Here is a 17,643-nt window from a genome sequence, read left to right as displayed (position 1 = left end):
AGAGTTGAGCGGGGCGGCTAGGTTCCGCAGCCGGCTCTGTGGCGCAATGGATAGCGCATTGGACTTCTAGCTGAGCCTAGTGTGGTCATTCAAAGGTTGTGGGTTCGAGTCCCACCAGAGTCGAATTTTGATGGCTCCTACTCCCTGACTTCCACCTGCTTGTTTTAAGGACTCCAGGACCTATCTAACAAATAAGGTTCAGAAAGAAAATCATAAGTGACACCCAACTTTGCTGCGACACAGCCATAAACCTGGTGTCCCAGTGACTATGAGAAATCCTTTCTCATACCATGGCGTCTTGTGAGCAGCCTGGCACACCTGTTGGCACAAAGGACACGGATTCGGAGGCCCTTAGTTAACTTCACCATCTATGATCTCTGGTCCCTGCAACAAATCAGTTAACCTATAAACCTATGCCCTTATTTGTCATGTCACCTCCAGAGCCATAGGCGAGTGGCCAGATTCTCGGCCCTGTTGGGACTCCTGGCCTCTGAAAAATTGGTTTCTTGTTAAGTAACCATTTTGGGCATCCACAGTTGCCACTTGTCCTTAAATATTAATAGATCCCTGGGAGGCTGAGGCAGGAGAATTGCTTGAACCTGGGAGGCGGAGGTCGCTGTAAGCCGAGATTGCGCCACTGCACTCCAGTCTGGGCGACAGAGCAAGTCTCCATCTCAAAAAAAAAAAGAAAAAAAGACATTCTGGGACTGGCGTGGTGGCTCAAGCTTGTAATCCCAGTACTTTTGGAGGCTGAGGCAGGAGGATCACTTCAGCCAGGAGTTCAAGACCAGCCTGGGCAACATAGTGAGACCCTGCCTCTACAGGAAAAAGAAAAAATTAGCCAGGTAGCTCTTGCTTGTACTCCCAGCTACTCAGGAAGATGAGGTGGGAGGATTGCTTGAGCTCTGGAACTTGGGGCTGCAGTGAGCTGTGATTGCACCACTGCACTCCACCCTGGGCAACAAAGTAAGACCGTGTCTCAAAAAATAAAAATAAGCTGGGCACAGTGGCTCATGCCTGTAATCCCAGTACTTTGGGAGGCTGAGGTGGGCAGATCACATGAGGTCAGGAGTTCCAGACCAGCCTGGCCAATATGGTGAAACCCTATCTCTATTAAAAATACAAAAATTAGCCGGACGTGGTGGTGCACGTCTGTAATCCTAGCTACTCAGGAGCTGAGGCAAGAGAATCACTGAACCTGGGAGGCACAGGTTGCAGTGAGCCGAGATTGGGCCACTGCACTCCAGCCTGAGCAACAGAGCAGCGAGAGCCTGTCTCAAAAAACTAATAATAATAAAAATAAAGATGAAATTTTGGTCTGACAAGGATTTGGACCTATTTCTTCTGGAATATAGGGTGCCTCCTTTTGGGGACTTGAGTAAATTCCAGCACCACATCCTTCATGGGTATCACCGTCAGGAGGCAGAATGTGCAGTGGTATGGGCATGGGCATTGAGTTCAACTTCTCAGCTGAAAGGTCAAGATTCATTTTGTTCTTATATATAAAAATTGGGACATACTAATTAATAATACCTCACAGGGTCAGTGTGGAGATTTGTGGGGAGTATTTTTTTTTTTTTCCGAGACAGAGTCTTGCTCTGTCGCCCAGGCTGGAGTGCAGTGGCGCGATCTCGGCTCACTGCAAGCTCCGCCTCCCAGGTTCACGCCATTCTCCTGCCTCAGCCTCCTGAGTAGCTGGGACTACAGGCGCCCATCACCAGGCCTGGCTAATTTTTTTGTATTTTTTTTAGTAGAGACGGGGTTTCACCGTGTTAGCCAGGATGGTCTCGATCTCCTGACCTCGTGATCCTCCCACCTCAGCCTCCCAAAGTGTTGGGATTACAGGCGTGAGCCACTGCGCCTGGCCAACATTTATTGAATGAATGAAAGGGAGACTGAATTGGAGGCTCTGACCTTATCCACGCCAGGATCCGTGAGTATAAACATGAGTACTTCCACATCAACTACTGAGGTCATAAGCAAATGGGCAGGTGAGAGTTAGCGGGAGGGTGCTGGTGACCAGCCACCTGCTCTCCTTCAGTCAGGCTTGTCACACTGGAGAAACCAAAGCAGTACCACCGGACATTGGGTCAGGCCTGAGAGGGAGAAGGAAGAGGACACAGAGAGAACAGGACAGCCTGCCTTTCAGTTGCTTACAGTCTAGCTGGCCACACAGAGGACAGGTGGAAGTGAGATGGAATAGGTCGTCCCTCACTCAGTGCTCACTGTGCTGGTGTGACACTCATCACAGTATTGTCATTAAATTTTTTTAATTTTTTTTTTTTTTTTTTTTTGAGACGGGGTCTTACTCCTGTTGCCCAGACAATCACAGCTCACTGCAGCCTTCACCTCCTGGGCTCAGGTGCTCCTGCTACCTCAGCCTCCTGGGTAGCTAGGGCTACAGGTGTGCGCCACCACACCTGGCTAATTTTTTGTATTTTTAGTAGAGACGAGGTTTCATCATGTTGTTCAGGCTAGTCTGGAACTCTTGAGCTCAAGTGATCTGCCCCCCCAGGCCTCCCAAAGTGCTGGGACTCCAGGCATGAGCCACCACCCCCAGCTCTACCAATAAAATAATTTCAGAGTGGTGAATGCTCTAAAGAAAAGGGTAGGGTGCGCTGGCTTACATCTGGAATAGCAGCACTTTGGGAGGTCAAGGCAGGAGGATGGCTTGAGACCAGGAGTTCAAGACTGGCCTAGCCAACATAGCAAGACCCTGTCTCTACAAAAAAACAATTAAAAAAAAACAACAACAAAAAAAACCAGCCGAGCCCAGTGGCTAACACCTGTAATCCCAGCACTTTGGGAGGCTGAGGCGGGGGGATCATGAGATCAGGAGTTTGAGACCAGCCTGACCAACATGGTGAAACCACGTCTCTACTAACAATTAAAAAAAAAAAAATCAGCCGGGTGTGGTGGGGGCACCTGTAATCCCAGCTACTCAGGAGGCTGAGGCAGGAGAATCGGCTGAACCCGGGAGGTGGAGGTTGCAGTGAGCCGAGATCGCGCCATTGCACTCCAGCCTGGGCGACAGAGTGAGACTCCATCCCCCACAAAAAAAAGAAAAAAAAAAAAAAAAAAAAGAAACCACTTGGCCAGCCATGGTGGCTCATGCATGTAATCCTAGCACTTTGGGATGCCAAAGTGGGCAGATCACCTGAGGTCAGGATTTCGAGACCAGCCTGGCCAACATGGTGAAACCCCGTCTCTACTAAAAATAAAAATTAGCTGGACATGGTGGTGCACCCCTGTAATCCCAGCTACTTGGGAGGCTGAGGCAGGAGAACTGCTTGACCCTGGAAAAGGGAGGTTGCAGTAAGCCGAGATCACGCCATTGCACTCCAGCCTGGGTGACAGAGCAAGACTCCGTCTCAAAAGAAAACAAAACAAAAAAAAACAAAACCAAAAAAACAAAAAAACTTAGCTAGGCGTGGTGGCATGCATCCATAGGCCCAGCTACTAGGCAGGCTAAAACAGGAGGATCCTGGAGCCCAGGAGGTCGAGGCTGTAGTGAGCCGTGATCGTGGCACTGCACTCCAGCCTGGGTGACAGAATGAGACCCCATCTCAAAAAATAAATAATAATAAACAGAAGATGACAGCATGGAGAGAGGGGGAGGGGGACTAGGGACTGCTTTAGATGGCAGGAAGCCCAGAAAGACATCTCTGCGGTGACGTTTGAGCAGAGATGTGAATGACAAGGAGCTCACCATGTAACAACCTGGGGACACGGTGCTGTTCCCAAAGGCAGGAAGAAGCCTGGTGTGTTCAGGGAGCAGGATGAAGGCAAGCATGGTTTACTGAGATGGGAGAATAGACGTTTCTAGGCAGAAGTTGGTAGGGCCTCACCAGTGATTACCTATAGCCAGTTTGATTTTTCTCCAATCATGAGCTGGTAACACAAATGCCACCCTATGCTCAGGAGACCAGACTGCATTCCCAGCTAAGCCTGACAAGTGCTATAAAGGCCCAGGGTTGTCCAGGCACTGCCTGCCTAGAGCAGGTGAGCTGCCCAGCTGGGCAGTGAAGGCCATGTGTCTGACCTCCGCTGCCACCCTGGCACTGTTGACTTTAGTGAGCTGCAGTGGGGGTGCCTGGGACCCTGGGAAGCTGCAGAAACAGCTGGCAGGTCTGCAGAGACTGGTGAGGTATGGGGACTCACTAGCATGGCCTCCTTTTCCCGCAGAGATTCAAGGAGCTCAGAACAAAGTTTTCCTCCTGAAAAGTCCATGGTTCTGAGGTGGGCCTCCAGCCTCCCCTGCACTTCCTCTGCTATTGGGATCCCTGAACCAGACGTGGTGCGCACAGGGAAGGCTGGGGCCCTGGTATGGCAGTGCTGAGCAGATCTTCAGACAACCCGTGGCTCCAACCCCAGCTCTATCCTACTGCCTCGTTAGTAAAACACAAGTAAAATACCACCTCTCTCCTTGGGTGGTGACCTTGAGGTGTCAATGCAATAATGCATCTCAAGTGCTTGGTACTGCCTGACATATAGTACAGTTAGAAACTGATTATAGATAGGGAAACTGAGGCACTGGTAAACGTACCGGGGGCCTGTGGCCTGTGTTTTAGTTACTCCAGGCAATTCTCTGCCTGCCTCTGGGCCATCAATCATCTATTCACGCAATGAGGAATTGGCCTGAAAAATGCTAAAGCCTCTTCCATCTTGGGGCTTTTCTGGTTCTAAATCCCAAGCCAGGGCCACCCACTCTTCTAATACCTTTCATCCAGCCGGTCCTTGTTCCTTGGCTCTTACCCAAGGAAAATGCCTTTTTGCCACTCCAAAATGAACTGCAGCCTTTTGTGCTTATGAACACAAGAATAAAACAGCTCCTGATTGGCTGGAAACAGTGGTTCACATCTGGATTATTTGGAAGGCCAAGGGCGGGAGGATCACTTGAGCCCAGGAGGTCAAGCAGCCTGTGCAACATAGAGACCTCGTCTCTACAAAAAATTAAAATCAGTTGGGCGGCCAGGCGCGGTGGCTCACGCCTGTAATCCCAGCACTTCGGGAGGCCAAGGTGGCTGGATCACCTGAGAGGTCAGGTGTTCAAGACCAGCCTGGCCAACATGGTGAAACCTCATCTCTACCAAAAAATACAAAAATTAGCTGGGCATGATGGCATGCGCCTGTAGTCCCAGCTCCCGGGGAGGCTATGGGAGACTTGCTTGAACCTGGGACGCAGAAGTTGCAGTGAGCCGAGATCACGCCACTGCACTCCAGCCTGGGCAAAAAGAGTGAGACCCTGTCTCAAAAATAAATATAAATTAAAAAAAAATTAGTTGGGCATGGTGGTGTGTACCTGTGGCCTCAGCTACCGGGGAGGTTGAGATGAAGACTGCTTGGGCCCAGGAAGTCGAGGGTACAGTGAGCCAAGATTATGCCACGCACTCCAGCCTACATGACGGGGTAAGAGCTTGTCTCAAACAACAAAAACCCAAAAAACCCCACCTCCTGCTCTTTGGGCCCTTTTTCTGAAGCCCGTCTTCTGAATGTCCCCTCAGAAACTCCCACAATAGTCCTGGGGGTGAGTGCCTTAGGATTCCACTCTTCCTGATGATGAAATGGGGACTCAGAGAGGGGAAGGAACTTGTCCTAAGTCCTCTGCCGGAAAACAGGGAGGAGTTGGCCAGGCGCGGTGGCTCATGCCTATAATCCCAGCACTTTGGGAGGCCGAGATGGGCAGACCACGAGGTCAAGAAGATCGAGACCATCCCAGCCAACATGGTGAAACCCCATCTCTAAAAATACAAAAATTAGCTGAGTGTGGTGGCACGCGCTTGTAGTCCCAGCTATTTGGGAGGCTGAAGCAGGAGAATCATTTGAACTTGGGAGGTGGAGGTTGCAGTGAGCCGAGATCTCGCCATTGCACTTCCAGCCTGGCGACAGAGTGAGACTCCATCTCAAAACAAAAAAAAACAAAAAAAAACAAAAAAAAAACAGGGAGGAGCTGGGAATTTGAATCCATGTCCACCCAACTTCGGCCAGAGGAGAGGGGACAAGCAGCTAAAGCCCAGGCTGGGAGGGAAACTTCTGCCCTAGTGCTTGGAAGGTGCAAGAGTGCCAAAGTCAGGGGCATCCCTGGGGGAAAGGACAAGCAGACACTTGACCTGATGGGAGCCTTTATTCACACACTCACCTCCCCCTCTGCTTCTCTCTTCTCAGGCTTTTGGAATTGGATGTAGCCCTCACTCCTGTGAGGATACCCAGCCTGGCCCCCAGCAGACCTGGCTGGCTGGGAGGAGTTGCAACAGGAGTCTGCAACAATCCCAGCATGAGCCCAGACGACTGATACTGTTCATGCATGGTTCTCCTTGGGCAGCTGCTGGTCCCCCTGGGAGTGCCACTGTACTGCTTGCTCCCTGTGGGGTTCGTCTTCAAGGCCACTCAGCAGTGGCTATGACAAATTATGATAAATGTTGTCCAAAGGTCAGTGTTCAAAGAGGAACAAAGGTAGTCAAGGGAGCCCTCTGCCTCCAAGGGAAGCAGTGGGTGGGGGAGGTAGGCCAGGCCCCGCTGGCTCAGGAGCTCAGGCCAAGCCCTGGATGTGCATGGGTGGTGCCGTAATGCCCAGCTCCTCCCGCAGAGCCCTCAGGGACTGCTCCCAGCGCCGCTCATAGTACAGGTTGAGGACACATGGGGCTGTGCGCCCGTTCTGAACAGCCCATGGGATCAACTCCGAGACCAGCACTTGCAGGCTCCTGTGGGGCAGCAGAGGAAAAAGAAAACATCAAGTCCCTGGGGGCCAGGCACTCGACTGCTCGGCACTTGTGCATTTTCTCAGTTCATCCACACAAAGACCTCGGAAGGAGGTAGTTATTATCCCTGCTTTTCAGTGAGGCAACAGAGCTCAGTGAGGTGGAATCTCAAGCCCAAAGCCACACATCTTGAACATGTCGAAGCTCAGATTTAAATCATGGCTCCCTCACTCCAGAATCTAACACCAACCTGCCTTCCCACTGACGCTCGTCATTCTGACCATGCACTTAGGCCTGGCCCAAGAGACCCCAGAGTCCTGTGAAACGTACAGGCTTTATTTGCTCACTTGAAGACCCTTGCCCCAGGCCAGTTTCACATCTCTGCTCCATTCTTTCTACCCTTACTTCCTGGAGAACTGGAAGGGGCTGCGCAGGGGTCTGTGTGCTCTTCCTACTTCTAAGAGCCCTGGTCCCTCTGAGTTCTGTCCTGATACCACCCTCAACCCTGACCCAGCTGCCACTTGAAAACTTACTGAGCACCAAGTCGGATCGGTCCAAAGAGTGCACCCAGGATGCACATGGGCAGGCCAGTCTGGACAGCCTCAAACCATTTCACCACGATCTCCCCTGTGGGTGAGGGATGGGTTGGGAGGTGAACAGGCTATCTGAAGGAAAGGCCAGTGGTGCTCATAGCAGGGTAAAGAGAGGCAACTGTTCCTCCCTAATCTCTACTGGGGTCAGCTGTGCCCAGTCCTGGCCTGTGCTGGGCCTTGGGGCACTTGGCTTGGAGTACGGGAGAGGGCCCAAGAGTGAACAGAAGGGAGTAAGGGATGGAAAGGAAGCCTGGGGTCAGGGCGCAGAGGACCCCATGACCCCATAAGCCAGGCTAAACACTCCAGGATGGTTCCTGCAGGCCTTAGGGAGCTACTGAGTTTCAGAACAGGGAGGCAGCTAAAGCCTAAAAAGATACCAGAAGCCCTGAAGATGGGCTCTGCTGCTCCATTAGTGCAGGAGCCCTGAGAGGCAGTGGGAGGGAGAAGGGGGACATGTGGCAAAGATGCTACTAAGATGTTCAGGTAAAGCAGAAATTGAGGCACCAAGCCAGGTGATGCAGAGGGTGGTGGAGATAGGCAAGCCCTGCCCTGGCCCTGAAGCCACCCCAGGGAGACAGGCCGTCAGGGTTGGGGGCACTCACCCAGGATGTTGGTGGGCATCCCCAGCAGGGTGTGAAGCATGTCGTGCACCTCCCGGTACCGCTGAATCACATACGCTAGCTCCTCATCATCCACGAAGCGGGTGGGTGCTCGGGTGTCTGGGGAGACCCTCTGACAACCATGAGCCTCCCCTAGAACCCTTCCTGATGGTTCCCAGGGCCCGATTGGCCAGTTTTGTCTCTGACACTGTCACAACTCTCACCAAACTCAGACCTACTAGAAAACTCTGGCGACTGGCTGGGGGCCGAGGCTCATGCCTGTAAATCCCAGCACTTTGGGAGGCTAAGGTGGGCGGATCACCTGAGATCAGGAGTTCAACACCAGCCTGACCAATACGGTGAAACCCTGTCTCTACTAAAAAATACAAAAATTAGCCGGGTGTGGTGGTGCACACCTGTAGTCCCAGCTACTCAGGAGGCTGAGACAGGAGAATCACTTGAACCCAGGAGGCGGAGGTTGCAGTGAGCCAAGATGGCACCACTGCACTCCAGCCTGGGTGACAGAGACTCTGTCTCAAAGAAACAAAAAAGCCAGAAAAAAAAAAATACAAAAATTAGTCGGGTGTGGTGGTGTGTGTCTATAGTCCCAGCTACTCAGGAGGCTGGGACAGGAGGATGCTTGAGCCCAGGAGTTTGAGGTTACAGGGAGCTATGACTATACCACTGCACTCAAGCAAGACATTGTCTCTAAAAATAAATAATGAAGCCCCAAAGACCCTGATCCTAGCACAAGCTGCTCCCAGCTTGGGGTGCTCTCTCCCACTACCCCCATCTTCACTGTGGTGACTCCTACTTATCCTTTATGACCTCGGTTAAGTGTCCCCTGTCCCCCATCCCTTCCCCCCACCACAGAGAGGCCACCCCTAACCTACAGACCAAGTGGGTTCATGTTATGGTCTCTGGAAGCATCATTCACCTCTTAGTGGCACTCAAAATCACTGTACCTTGATGTTTAGTGGATGTGAGTATTAATGTCTCCTAGACCTGCACTGTCCAGTATGGCAGCCGCTTGCCACATGTGGCTAAGAAAGGTGTCCAAGTGAGATGTGCTGAACATATAAAATACACACGAGACTTCAAATACTTAGTATGAAAAAAATCTAAAACTCTCAATGATTTAAAAATACTGGCCGGGCGCGGTGGCTCACGCCTGTAATCCCAGCACTTTGGGAGGCCGAGGCGCGTGGATCACGAGGTCAGGAGACCAAGACTATCCTGGCTAACACAGTGAAACTCCGTCTCTCCTAAAAATACAAAAATTCTCCGGGCGTGGTGGTGGGCGCCTGTGGTCCCAGCTACTTGGGAGGCTGAGGCAGGAGAATGGCGTGAGCCCGGGAGGCGGAGCTTGCAGCGAGCCGAGATCGCGCCACTGCACTCCAGCCTGGGCGACAGAGTGAGACTCTGTCTGAAAAAAACAAACAAACAAACAAAAAACAAAAATATTGATTACTTGTTGAAATAATACTTTGGATATATTGGGCTAAACAAGATGCGTATTTAAAATCAATTCTAGCCAGGCACGGTGACTCACGGTTATAATCCCAGCACTTTGGGAGGCCGAGGCGGGCGGATCATCTGAGGAGTTCAAGGCCAGCCTGACCAATATGGTGAAACCCCGTCTCTACTAAAAATACAAAAATTAGCCAGGCGTGGTGGCGGTTGCCTGTAATCCCAGCTACTTGGGAGGCTGAGACAAGAGAATTGCTTGATCCCAGAAGGCAGGGGTTGCAGTGAGCTGAGATGGCACCATTGCACTCCAGCCTGGGCAACAGAGTGAGACTCTATCTCAAAAAAACAAACAAAAAAATTCCACCTTAATTTTAATAGCAAAAAAATTAATTTCTTTTTGCTATTAAAGTAGCTGGCAGAAAATTAAAAATTACCTACATGCTCACATTTTATTTATTTTTTATTTATTTATTTATTTTTTTGAGACGGAGTCTCGCTCTGTCGCCCAGGCTGGAGTGCCGTGGTGCAATCTTGGCTTACTGCAACCTCCTCCTCCCGGATTCAAGCAATTCTTCTGCCTCAGCTTCCTGAGTAGCTAGGATTACAGGCACGTGCCACCACACCCAGCTAATTTTTTTTTTTTTTTTAGTAGAGATGGGGTTTCACCATGTTGGTCAGGCTGGTCTCAAACTCCTGACTTCGTGATCCACCCGCCTTGGCCTCCCAGAGAGCCGGGATTACAGTTGTGAGCCACTGTGCCCGGCCGCTCACATTTTATTTTTATGGACAGTATCCAAACAGCCTGTCTGCTACATAAGGGCAGGACTGGCTCTGTTTCGCTTATTCTTTTACCTCCAGTAGCCTGATCCAGGGCCTGGATGAATGAACATCTCTTGAACATATGAATAAAAGGCCAGTCCTGGGCACTTTTCTGATCCCAGAACTCTCCTCCTCTTAACTGCCCACTGCCTCTGAGTACTCAGCAGCACCCATACAGAGTGGGAACAGCCTGGTCTTCCTGTTCCCAAAGAATGGCCTCAGCCTGTTGTGTGAAGCTGAAGGTGATCATAAAGTATCCACCAGGTGCTGGCACCTAGGGTGTCTTTTACATATATTATCCTTTCATCCTTGCAATCTTGGAGGTAAATACTGTTATTACTGCAGATATAGATAAGGAAAACAAGGGCCGGGTGTGGTGGCTCATGCCTGTAATCCCAACACTTTGGGAGGCCAAGGCCAGCGGATCACTTGAGGTCAGGAGTTTGAGACCAGCCTGGCCAATATGGCGAAATCCCGCCTATACTAAAAATACAAAAATTAGCCAGGTGTGGTGGCGTGCGCCTGTAGTCCCAGCTACTCGGGAGGCTGAGGCAGGAGAATTGCCAGGAGGTGGAGGTTGCAGTGAGCCAAGACTGTGCCACTGCCCTCCAGCCTGGGTGACAGAGCGAGACTCAAAAAATAAACAAATAAATAAATAAAAATAAGGAAAACAAGGCTCAGAGAGATAAAGTAATTTGCCCAAGATCACACAGCTAGTAAAGTGGAGTCAGCATTTGAAACAAAGTCTGCTGGATTCCAAAGCCAGTGGCCTTAATATCCATTACCAAGGCCGATAAGTGCCCTGGAAGATATATGGGAGGTCCTCTTACTTCTCATGAGGAATCTGAGACTCAGCGAGGTCAAAGGATTTGTCCAGGCTTGTAAAGCTGGGAAGAGAGCCAGGATTCTGACTCAGGCTCCTCCTAATTCTCAAGCCCATGCCTGTAGTCTTGATACTACAAGATGACCATACCTCTCACCAAAATCAGCCTCAGGGAGGGGAGGGTGGCCTCACCTTGAACCTTTATCTAAATCTCTCTGGGGACAAAGGTGCTCCTTCACATTCCATGAGCTGCTGATTTCCTTGCTCTACAAGTGTCACAATCGCCAGCGCGGTTACAAGTAGGGCCACAGCCTACTTGTAAGCGAGGTATCCTAGCAGTCCTATCCCTGCTACCCCCTCCCCTCCACAGCAACAGGGCTAAAGACTGGGGGAAATTCAGAAGACTGTCCCTCCCTGTGTAGCACTTGAGGCAGGTCACCCTGGTGAGTTTCCCACTGATGAAATGACTTGCATCCTGGTGAAATCTGAGAGAGATGGTTTAAAATAGGGCAGGTGATCGCCCCGTCAAGGTAGCTGTGCAGGAGACTGTGAGGAACAGAACATCGTCTCGGGGACAATAACCATTTAGAGCAGTGGTTCTCAACTGCCCACCAGGGGACATCTGTAATCTCTGGAGACATCTGTGGTTGTCACAACTTGACGGGGGTGCTCCTGGCATCCAGTGGGTAGAAGCCAGGGATGCCACTAAATATCCTACCAGGCTCAGGACCGCCCCCACAACAAAGAGTGATCCAGCCTAAACATTAACACTGCCCAGCTTGAGAAACTGTTCCAGGGCAACCTTTGGAGACCCCTCACCTCCATCAGCCTGGCTGGCTCTGGCAGCCATTTGGCAGGGGTGCCTTGATGGGATGTGTCTGTGTTGGAGGAGGGAGGGAAGATGGGCCAACTGGATCCTAAGGTCCTTTACAAATCAGGTCACTTTACTATCCTGCTCAAAACCTTCCACAAGTTTCCTACTGCTCCTGCTACAAAATACAGACTCCTCCTTCTGGTGGCCTACAGGGCCCAGCCCTGGCTCCCCTTCCAGCCCACTCATGTCTCCCTGCCACTTACTCCTCTGCGGCCACACTGGTCGACCTTCCTTTTCCTAAACACATGAGGCCTCTGCCCTTGCCATTCCCTCTACTCAGAATGCTCCTCCTCAGCTCTCCACAGGGTTGGCTCCTCCTTACCTTCCAAGTCTCCTCAGAGGAGCCGGCCCTGACCACTCCGTCAGAAGTGGCTGTAGCCTTCCCAATACCAAAGCTGTCATCTATCACACTAACTTGTTCTCTTCATAGCTGCTAGAATGTAAGTTCCACAAAGGCAGGCTTTTTGCTGGTTTTGTCCACTGTATCCGAACTGCTGACAATAGTGCTGGTATACTTTTTTTTATTTTTGAGACAGAGTCTTGCTCTGTTGTCCAAGCTGGAGTGTAGTGGCGTGATTACGGCTCACTGCCCTCGACCTCCTGGGCTCAACTGATCCTCGTACCTCAAACTCCCTCCCAGGTAGCTGGAACTATGGGTATACACCACCACACTTGGCTAATTTTTGCATTTTTTGCAGAGACAGGGTTTTACCGTGTTGCCCAGGCTGGTCTCAAACACCTGGGCTCAAGTGATCTGCCCACTTCAGCCCCCCACAGTATTAGGATTACAGGCATGAGCCAACATGCACTGACCAGTGCCAGAATATTCTAATTACTTGAAACATTTTACCTGTATTTTTACATGAATTTTTTTGTTTTGTTTTGTTGGAGACAGAGTCTTACTCTGTCGCCCAGGCTGGAGTGCAGTGGTGCGATCTCAGCTCACTGCAACCTGTGCCTCTCAGGTTCAATCAATTCTTCTGCCTCAGCCTCCCGAGTAGCTGGGATTACAGGTGCACACCATCACACCTGGCTAATTTTTGTATTTTTAGTAGAGACAGGTTTCCACCATGTTGGTCAGGCTGGTCTCAAACTCCCGACCTTAGGTGATCCTCCCACCAGCCTCCCAAAGTGCTGGGATTACAGATGTGAGCCACTGTGCCCTCCCTGAAAATTTTTTAAAACTATTTTATTGTCTACCTCTCCAAGTACAATAGAAATGAGGGCAGGGAACTTGGCTGTCTAGTTCACCACTATATCCCCAGTACACAAAACAATGGTTGGGCTGGGCACGATGGCTCACGCCTGCAGTCCCAGCACTTTGGGAGGCTGAGGCAGGTGGATCACTTGAGGTCAGGAGTTCAAGACCAGCCTAGTTAATATGGTAAAACCCCATCTCTACTAAAAGTACAAAAATTAGCCAGGCGTTGTGGTGTGCACCTGTAGTCCCAGCTATGTGGGAGGTTGAGGCAGGAGAATCACTTGAACCCAGGAAGCTGAGTTGCAGTGAGCCGAGAAGGCGCCACTGCACTCCAGCCTGGGTGGCAGAGCGGGAGCCTGTCTCAAAACAAAACAAAACAAAAAGGATGGGCCGGGCGCGGTGGCTCATGCCTGTAATCCCAGCACTTTGGGAGGTGGAGGCGGGCAGATCACGTGGTCAGGAGATCGAGACCATCCTGGCTAGCACGGTGAAACCCCGTCTCTACTAAAAAATACAAAAAATTAGCCAGGCATGGTGGCGGGCGCCTGTAGTCCCAGCTACTCGGGAGGCTGAGGCAGCAGAATGGCATGAACCTGGGAGGCGGAGCTTGCAGTGAGCCAAGATCGCGCCATTGCACTCTATCCTGGGCAACAGAGCAAGACTCTGTCTCAAAAAAAAAAAAAAAAAAAAAAAAAAAAGGATAGCAAGCACACAGCAGAGCCTCAGTTAGTGAATGAGTTTGCCAATAGTCAGGACACCCCCTTCCCCCCCCTCCTTGTCCTCCCTGCCTGGGGCTGGAGGGGCTGGAGAGTGCCACACCTGCCATACCGTAGGGAAAGCAATGTCCCTGGAATAAGGGGACACAGTACAGCAGTGAAGAGCATGACCTGGGGTTGATTACTATCTCCATTAATACCAGTTATGTGAAATTAGCAAGTTTGCTTCACTGCTCTGAGCCTCTGTTTCCTTATCTACTAAAAGAGGATAATAATAGAACATACTTGACAGAGTTGTGGGGGGATTCAGCAAGATCACGGATGAGGCTGGCATCACGCATGCAGTGGGAGGTTAATGAACACTGGCCAGTATTATCAATTGGAGGCATGTTCCCACCCATTTGCCTATCCCATAGAAAATGACAAAGGCTTGGCATGAGCCTGAAGAGCACTCTTGCTGATGGTGGCAGCTCAGGGCTCCTCTTTCCTCAGGGTGTCATGCCTGTGCTATTCCTCCATCCTGTCTGGTGACTGCCAGATACACAGGAGCTGAAAACTCACATTCACATCCAGGAAACGGAGATACTCGCGACCAAGGGAGCCTTCCGGCAGGCTCTGGAGCTTGCCCAGGTCGAGGGTGGACGTCGAAATCCGGGGACGCTCCCTGCAAGGCAAGACTTGGGCATTGGGAGGGTGTGGGCAAAGGTAGGTGACCGATCCAACTATAGCGAGCTGAGGGGCAGGAGAATGTACAGAGGAGCAATGTGGCCACCACAAGCCTTAATGGAGCACATACAACTGGCCAGGCTAGTGTCAGGGACTTAGGATACTACCCCAAACCAAGGACATGGGCAGGGGTACAATCTCGGCAGGAAGACAGTCCTCGAATGTGACCAGAGTACTTGCAAAAGGTACTGCAAGGGCAGGGTAAAGCCAGCACATGTTATGGGAACTTAATGAAGGCACAGAGCCCTGTGGCTGAAACTGGGCCAAGGCCATCGCATTGCACAACTCGGAAGTCATCACAGTGTATATACATGTATGTGAATGACACCCCTGGAATTGGGCAGTGCCCAGCCTGTGCAACCATATGTAGCCAGGGTATCAAGAGCTCCCTAGCAGAACAGAACAAACACACTGTGATTCTAGAGAGGTCAGAATACCTAGAGAATGCCCCCAGACCCCCAGGCAGAGCTGGGACCTACTGCAGGATCTGGGCACCCTCTGGATCCCTCCTCATCCGGTCCCTGAGGACCTTCAGGGTGCGGTGTCCTGTGGTCTCCCCTAGAACTGCGACCATGTCTGAAAGGACAGAAACGGGCACAAATGGGGGATGTCATCTTAGGTAAGTTACCTGACCTCGTCTGAGCCTTTGTTTCCTACAGGATAAATTAGGGATGATGTCTAGCTCTTTGTTATAAGGATTCAGGTTAAACACTTAGCAAATTACCCAGCACACAACAAGGGATCAGTATACATATCTATAGTTCTTATTCTTAATCTACTGGGGCGGGACAGCTCTGGTTAGCACAATGTTTTAAAGATTTTATAAATCACTTTTCACAATACAACATCATGTCTCCATTGATTGGTAGAGGCTTAGGCATCAGAGATGCTGGGCTACAGTCCAGGTGTGTTCACTATCTAGGTGACCTAGTACAAATTGCTTCACATTTCTGTTTTTTGTTTTTTTGAGACAGGGTCTTGCTCTGTTGCCCAGGCTGGAGTGAAGTGGTGTGATCATAGCTCACTGCTAGGACTACAGGCATGCAGCTAGTTTTTTAAATTTTCTGTAGAGATGAGGTCTTGCTATGTTGCCCAGGCTGGTCTTGAACTTTGGCCCCAAGTGATCCTCCCACCTTGGATTCCCAAATTGCTGAGATTACAGGTGTGAGCCACCATGCCTGGCCTGCTTCACATTTTTCAGCCTCAGTGTCTTAATTTGTGAAGTGCAGACGACACCTTTCTTAGCTGGTTAATGTGAGAAACCATGAAAATCATGCATATATAACACTTAGTGGCCAAGTGTAGCGGCTGACACCTGTAATCCCAACACTGGGGGGCTGAGGCAGGAGGATCACTTGAGGCCAAGAGTTCCAGAGCAGCCTAGGCAACGTGGCAAGACGCCGTCTCTACAAAAAAATTTAAAAATTCGCTGGCCTTGGCCGGCGTGGTGGCTCATGTCTGTAATCCCAACACTTTGGGAGGCCGAGGCGGGAGGATCACCTGAAGTCAGGAGTTTGAGACCAGCCTGGGCAACATAGCAAAATCCCGTCTCTACTAAAAATACAAAGATTAGCCAGGTGGCACAGGCCTGTAATCCCAGCTACTCAGGAGGCTGAGGCACGAGAATCGCTTGAACTTGGGAGGTGGAAGTTGCATAGAGCTGAGATTGCGCCACTGCACTCCAGCGTGGGCCACAGAGCAATACTGTGTCTCAAAACAAAACAAACAAAAAACCACTGGGGACATGGAGATATAGTGTTTTTTTGTTTAAGACAGGGTCTCGCTCTGTCGCCCAGGCTGGAGTGCGATGGCACAATCACAGCTCACTGCAGTTTCCAACTCCCCGGCTCAAACGGTCCTCCCACCTCAGCCTGGGAATACAGCCGCATGCAACCAGCCCCAATTAATTCTTGTATTTTTTTTTTTGTAGAGATGGGGATTCGCCGTGTTGCCCAGGCTGGTTTCAAACTCCTCAGCTCAAGCCATCTGCCCGCTTCGGCCCCCCGATAGGATTATAGGCGTGAGCCACTATAATAGTGCCTAGCCTGTTTTTGTTAGTCGGAATAACAGTACTTCCCAGAACTCAAAAATCTAGGAGGCATGAGAAAAACACTGTAGAACCCTAGAATGTTCTAGTCACACATCCAGCAAACATTTATTGGGCATTTACTATGTGCCAGGCAGTATCCAGAAGGTTGCAGATGCAGTGGAACGAGGCAGACATGGTCCTTGACCTCGGAGTTGACTTTCTAGTAGGATGTTATAAACTGATCGGTACTTATGAATTATCTATTTAGTCTAGATGTTCTCAATAGGGCTGCATGATAGATTCTCCCAAGTAGTTTAAAGACAGACTTTCGGTTTCCACGCCCATTTCTCCCTCCACTGCAGATTCAGATTCAGATTCAGATTCAGTGCGTTTAGGTGGGATCCAGGAATCTGCATTTTCATAAACGTTCCGAGTGGTTACGAGCTGTAACCAGGTTTGGGTACCCCGACCTAGGCTATGTTCCAGTTACCCACGGGAAACGGCTCCAAGCCGCCCCCACGGGGGCGAGGCGCGGGCGGCCTTACCGTGGCGGTAGGGGTTATAGAGCGCCATCGCCGCAGAGCCGGCGGCCAACAGCGCTTTCTGCAGCGGGGAGGTGGGGATGTGGTGCGAGTATAGCGGGCCGGCGCCGTCGCTCCTGGCCCGGAGGGGCATTTCTGCGGGGCAAGAAAAAGGCCAAGGTCAGAGGAGCCGGGCGCCCTCAGGCTCCTTCCCACCTGCGCCCGGAACCCGGCGCCACTTGCCTGCCGCAGGCCGCGGTAGGCCGGGGAGCCCACGGAGCCGGCGCAGGACAGGGAGCAGCAGAGTCGCCATGGCAGCGGGCTTCCGCGGAGGATGGGCGGGCACGGAGAACGCCGCGATTCTGTCAGGCGATGGAGCGTCGGAGGGGTCAAAAACCACTGAAAAACCGATTCTGACGGCGTTGCCTACGGCCTTTCGAGGGGAAACATCGCTGCACGGGCAGAAAGCATGTAGGCCAAGTAGGCGAAGGAAACGCACGCGAATTGTCTATCGTCTACGTCCACCAATCCAAAACTCTCGCCATTTCACCTCGCCCCACAAAGTGTCTGCAAA

At 51.1% G+C, this 17,643-nt stretch overlaps 1 protein-coding gene and 1 non-coding gene across 3 annotated transcripts; one reads left to right on the top strand and one right to left on the bottom strand.

The window, feature by feature from the left end:
• The first annotated feature begins 32 nt into the window (after nt 1–32).
• Nucleotides 33–123, top strand: TRNAR-UCU (transfer RNA arginine (anticodon UCU)). Its single transcript is given in 2 exon segments — nt 33–69; nt 88–123. It is a non-coding gene; the product is annotated as a tRNA-Arg (tRNA).
• A 5,982-nt stretch (nt 124–6,105) lies between these two features.
• On the bottom strand, nt 6,106–17,444 carry COQ4 (coenzyme Q4). Of its 2 annotated transcripts, XM_002820263.6 has the most exons (7): nt 17,313–17,444; nt 17,094–17,225; nt 14,999–15,095; nt 14,355–14,457; nt 7,894–8,023; nt 7,232–7,325; nt 6,106–6,701 (listed from the first exon to the last, which is right to left on the bottom strand). In XM_002820263.6, exons 1-7 carry the CDS (start codon nt 17,380–17,382, stop codon nt 6,530–6,532), a joined length of 798 nt encoding a protein of 265 aa, XP_002820309.2. In that variant the 5' UTR covers nt 17,383–17,444; the 3' UTR covers nt 6,106–6,529. The 2 variants fall into 2 exon arrangements, with proteins under 2 accessions (XP_002820309.2, XP_054377118.2); XM_054521143.2 differs by lacking the exons at nt 6,106–6,701; nt 7,232–7,325; nt 14,999–15,095 and having other exon boundaries at nt 7,889–8,023.
• Nucleotides 17,445–17,643: the final 199 nt, after the last annotated feature.

Source organism: Pongo abelii, chromosome 13 (genome assembly GCF_028885655.2).
Source record: "Pongo abelii isolate AG06213 chromosome 13, NHGRI_mPonAbe1-v2.0_pri, whole genome shotgun sequence".
In the NCBI taxonomy this organism is placed as follows: Eukaryota; Metazoa; Chordata; class Mammalia; order Primates; family Hominidae; genus Pongo; species Pongo abelii.
The sequence above is the reverse complement of the archived record's forward strand: the minus strand, read 5'-3'. Positions and strand labels throughout refer to the sequence as shown.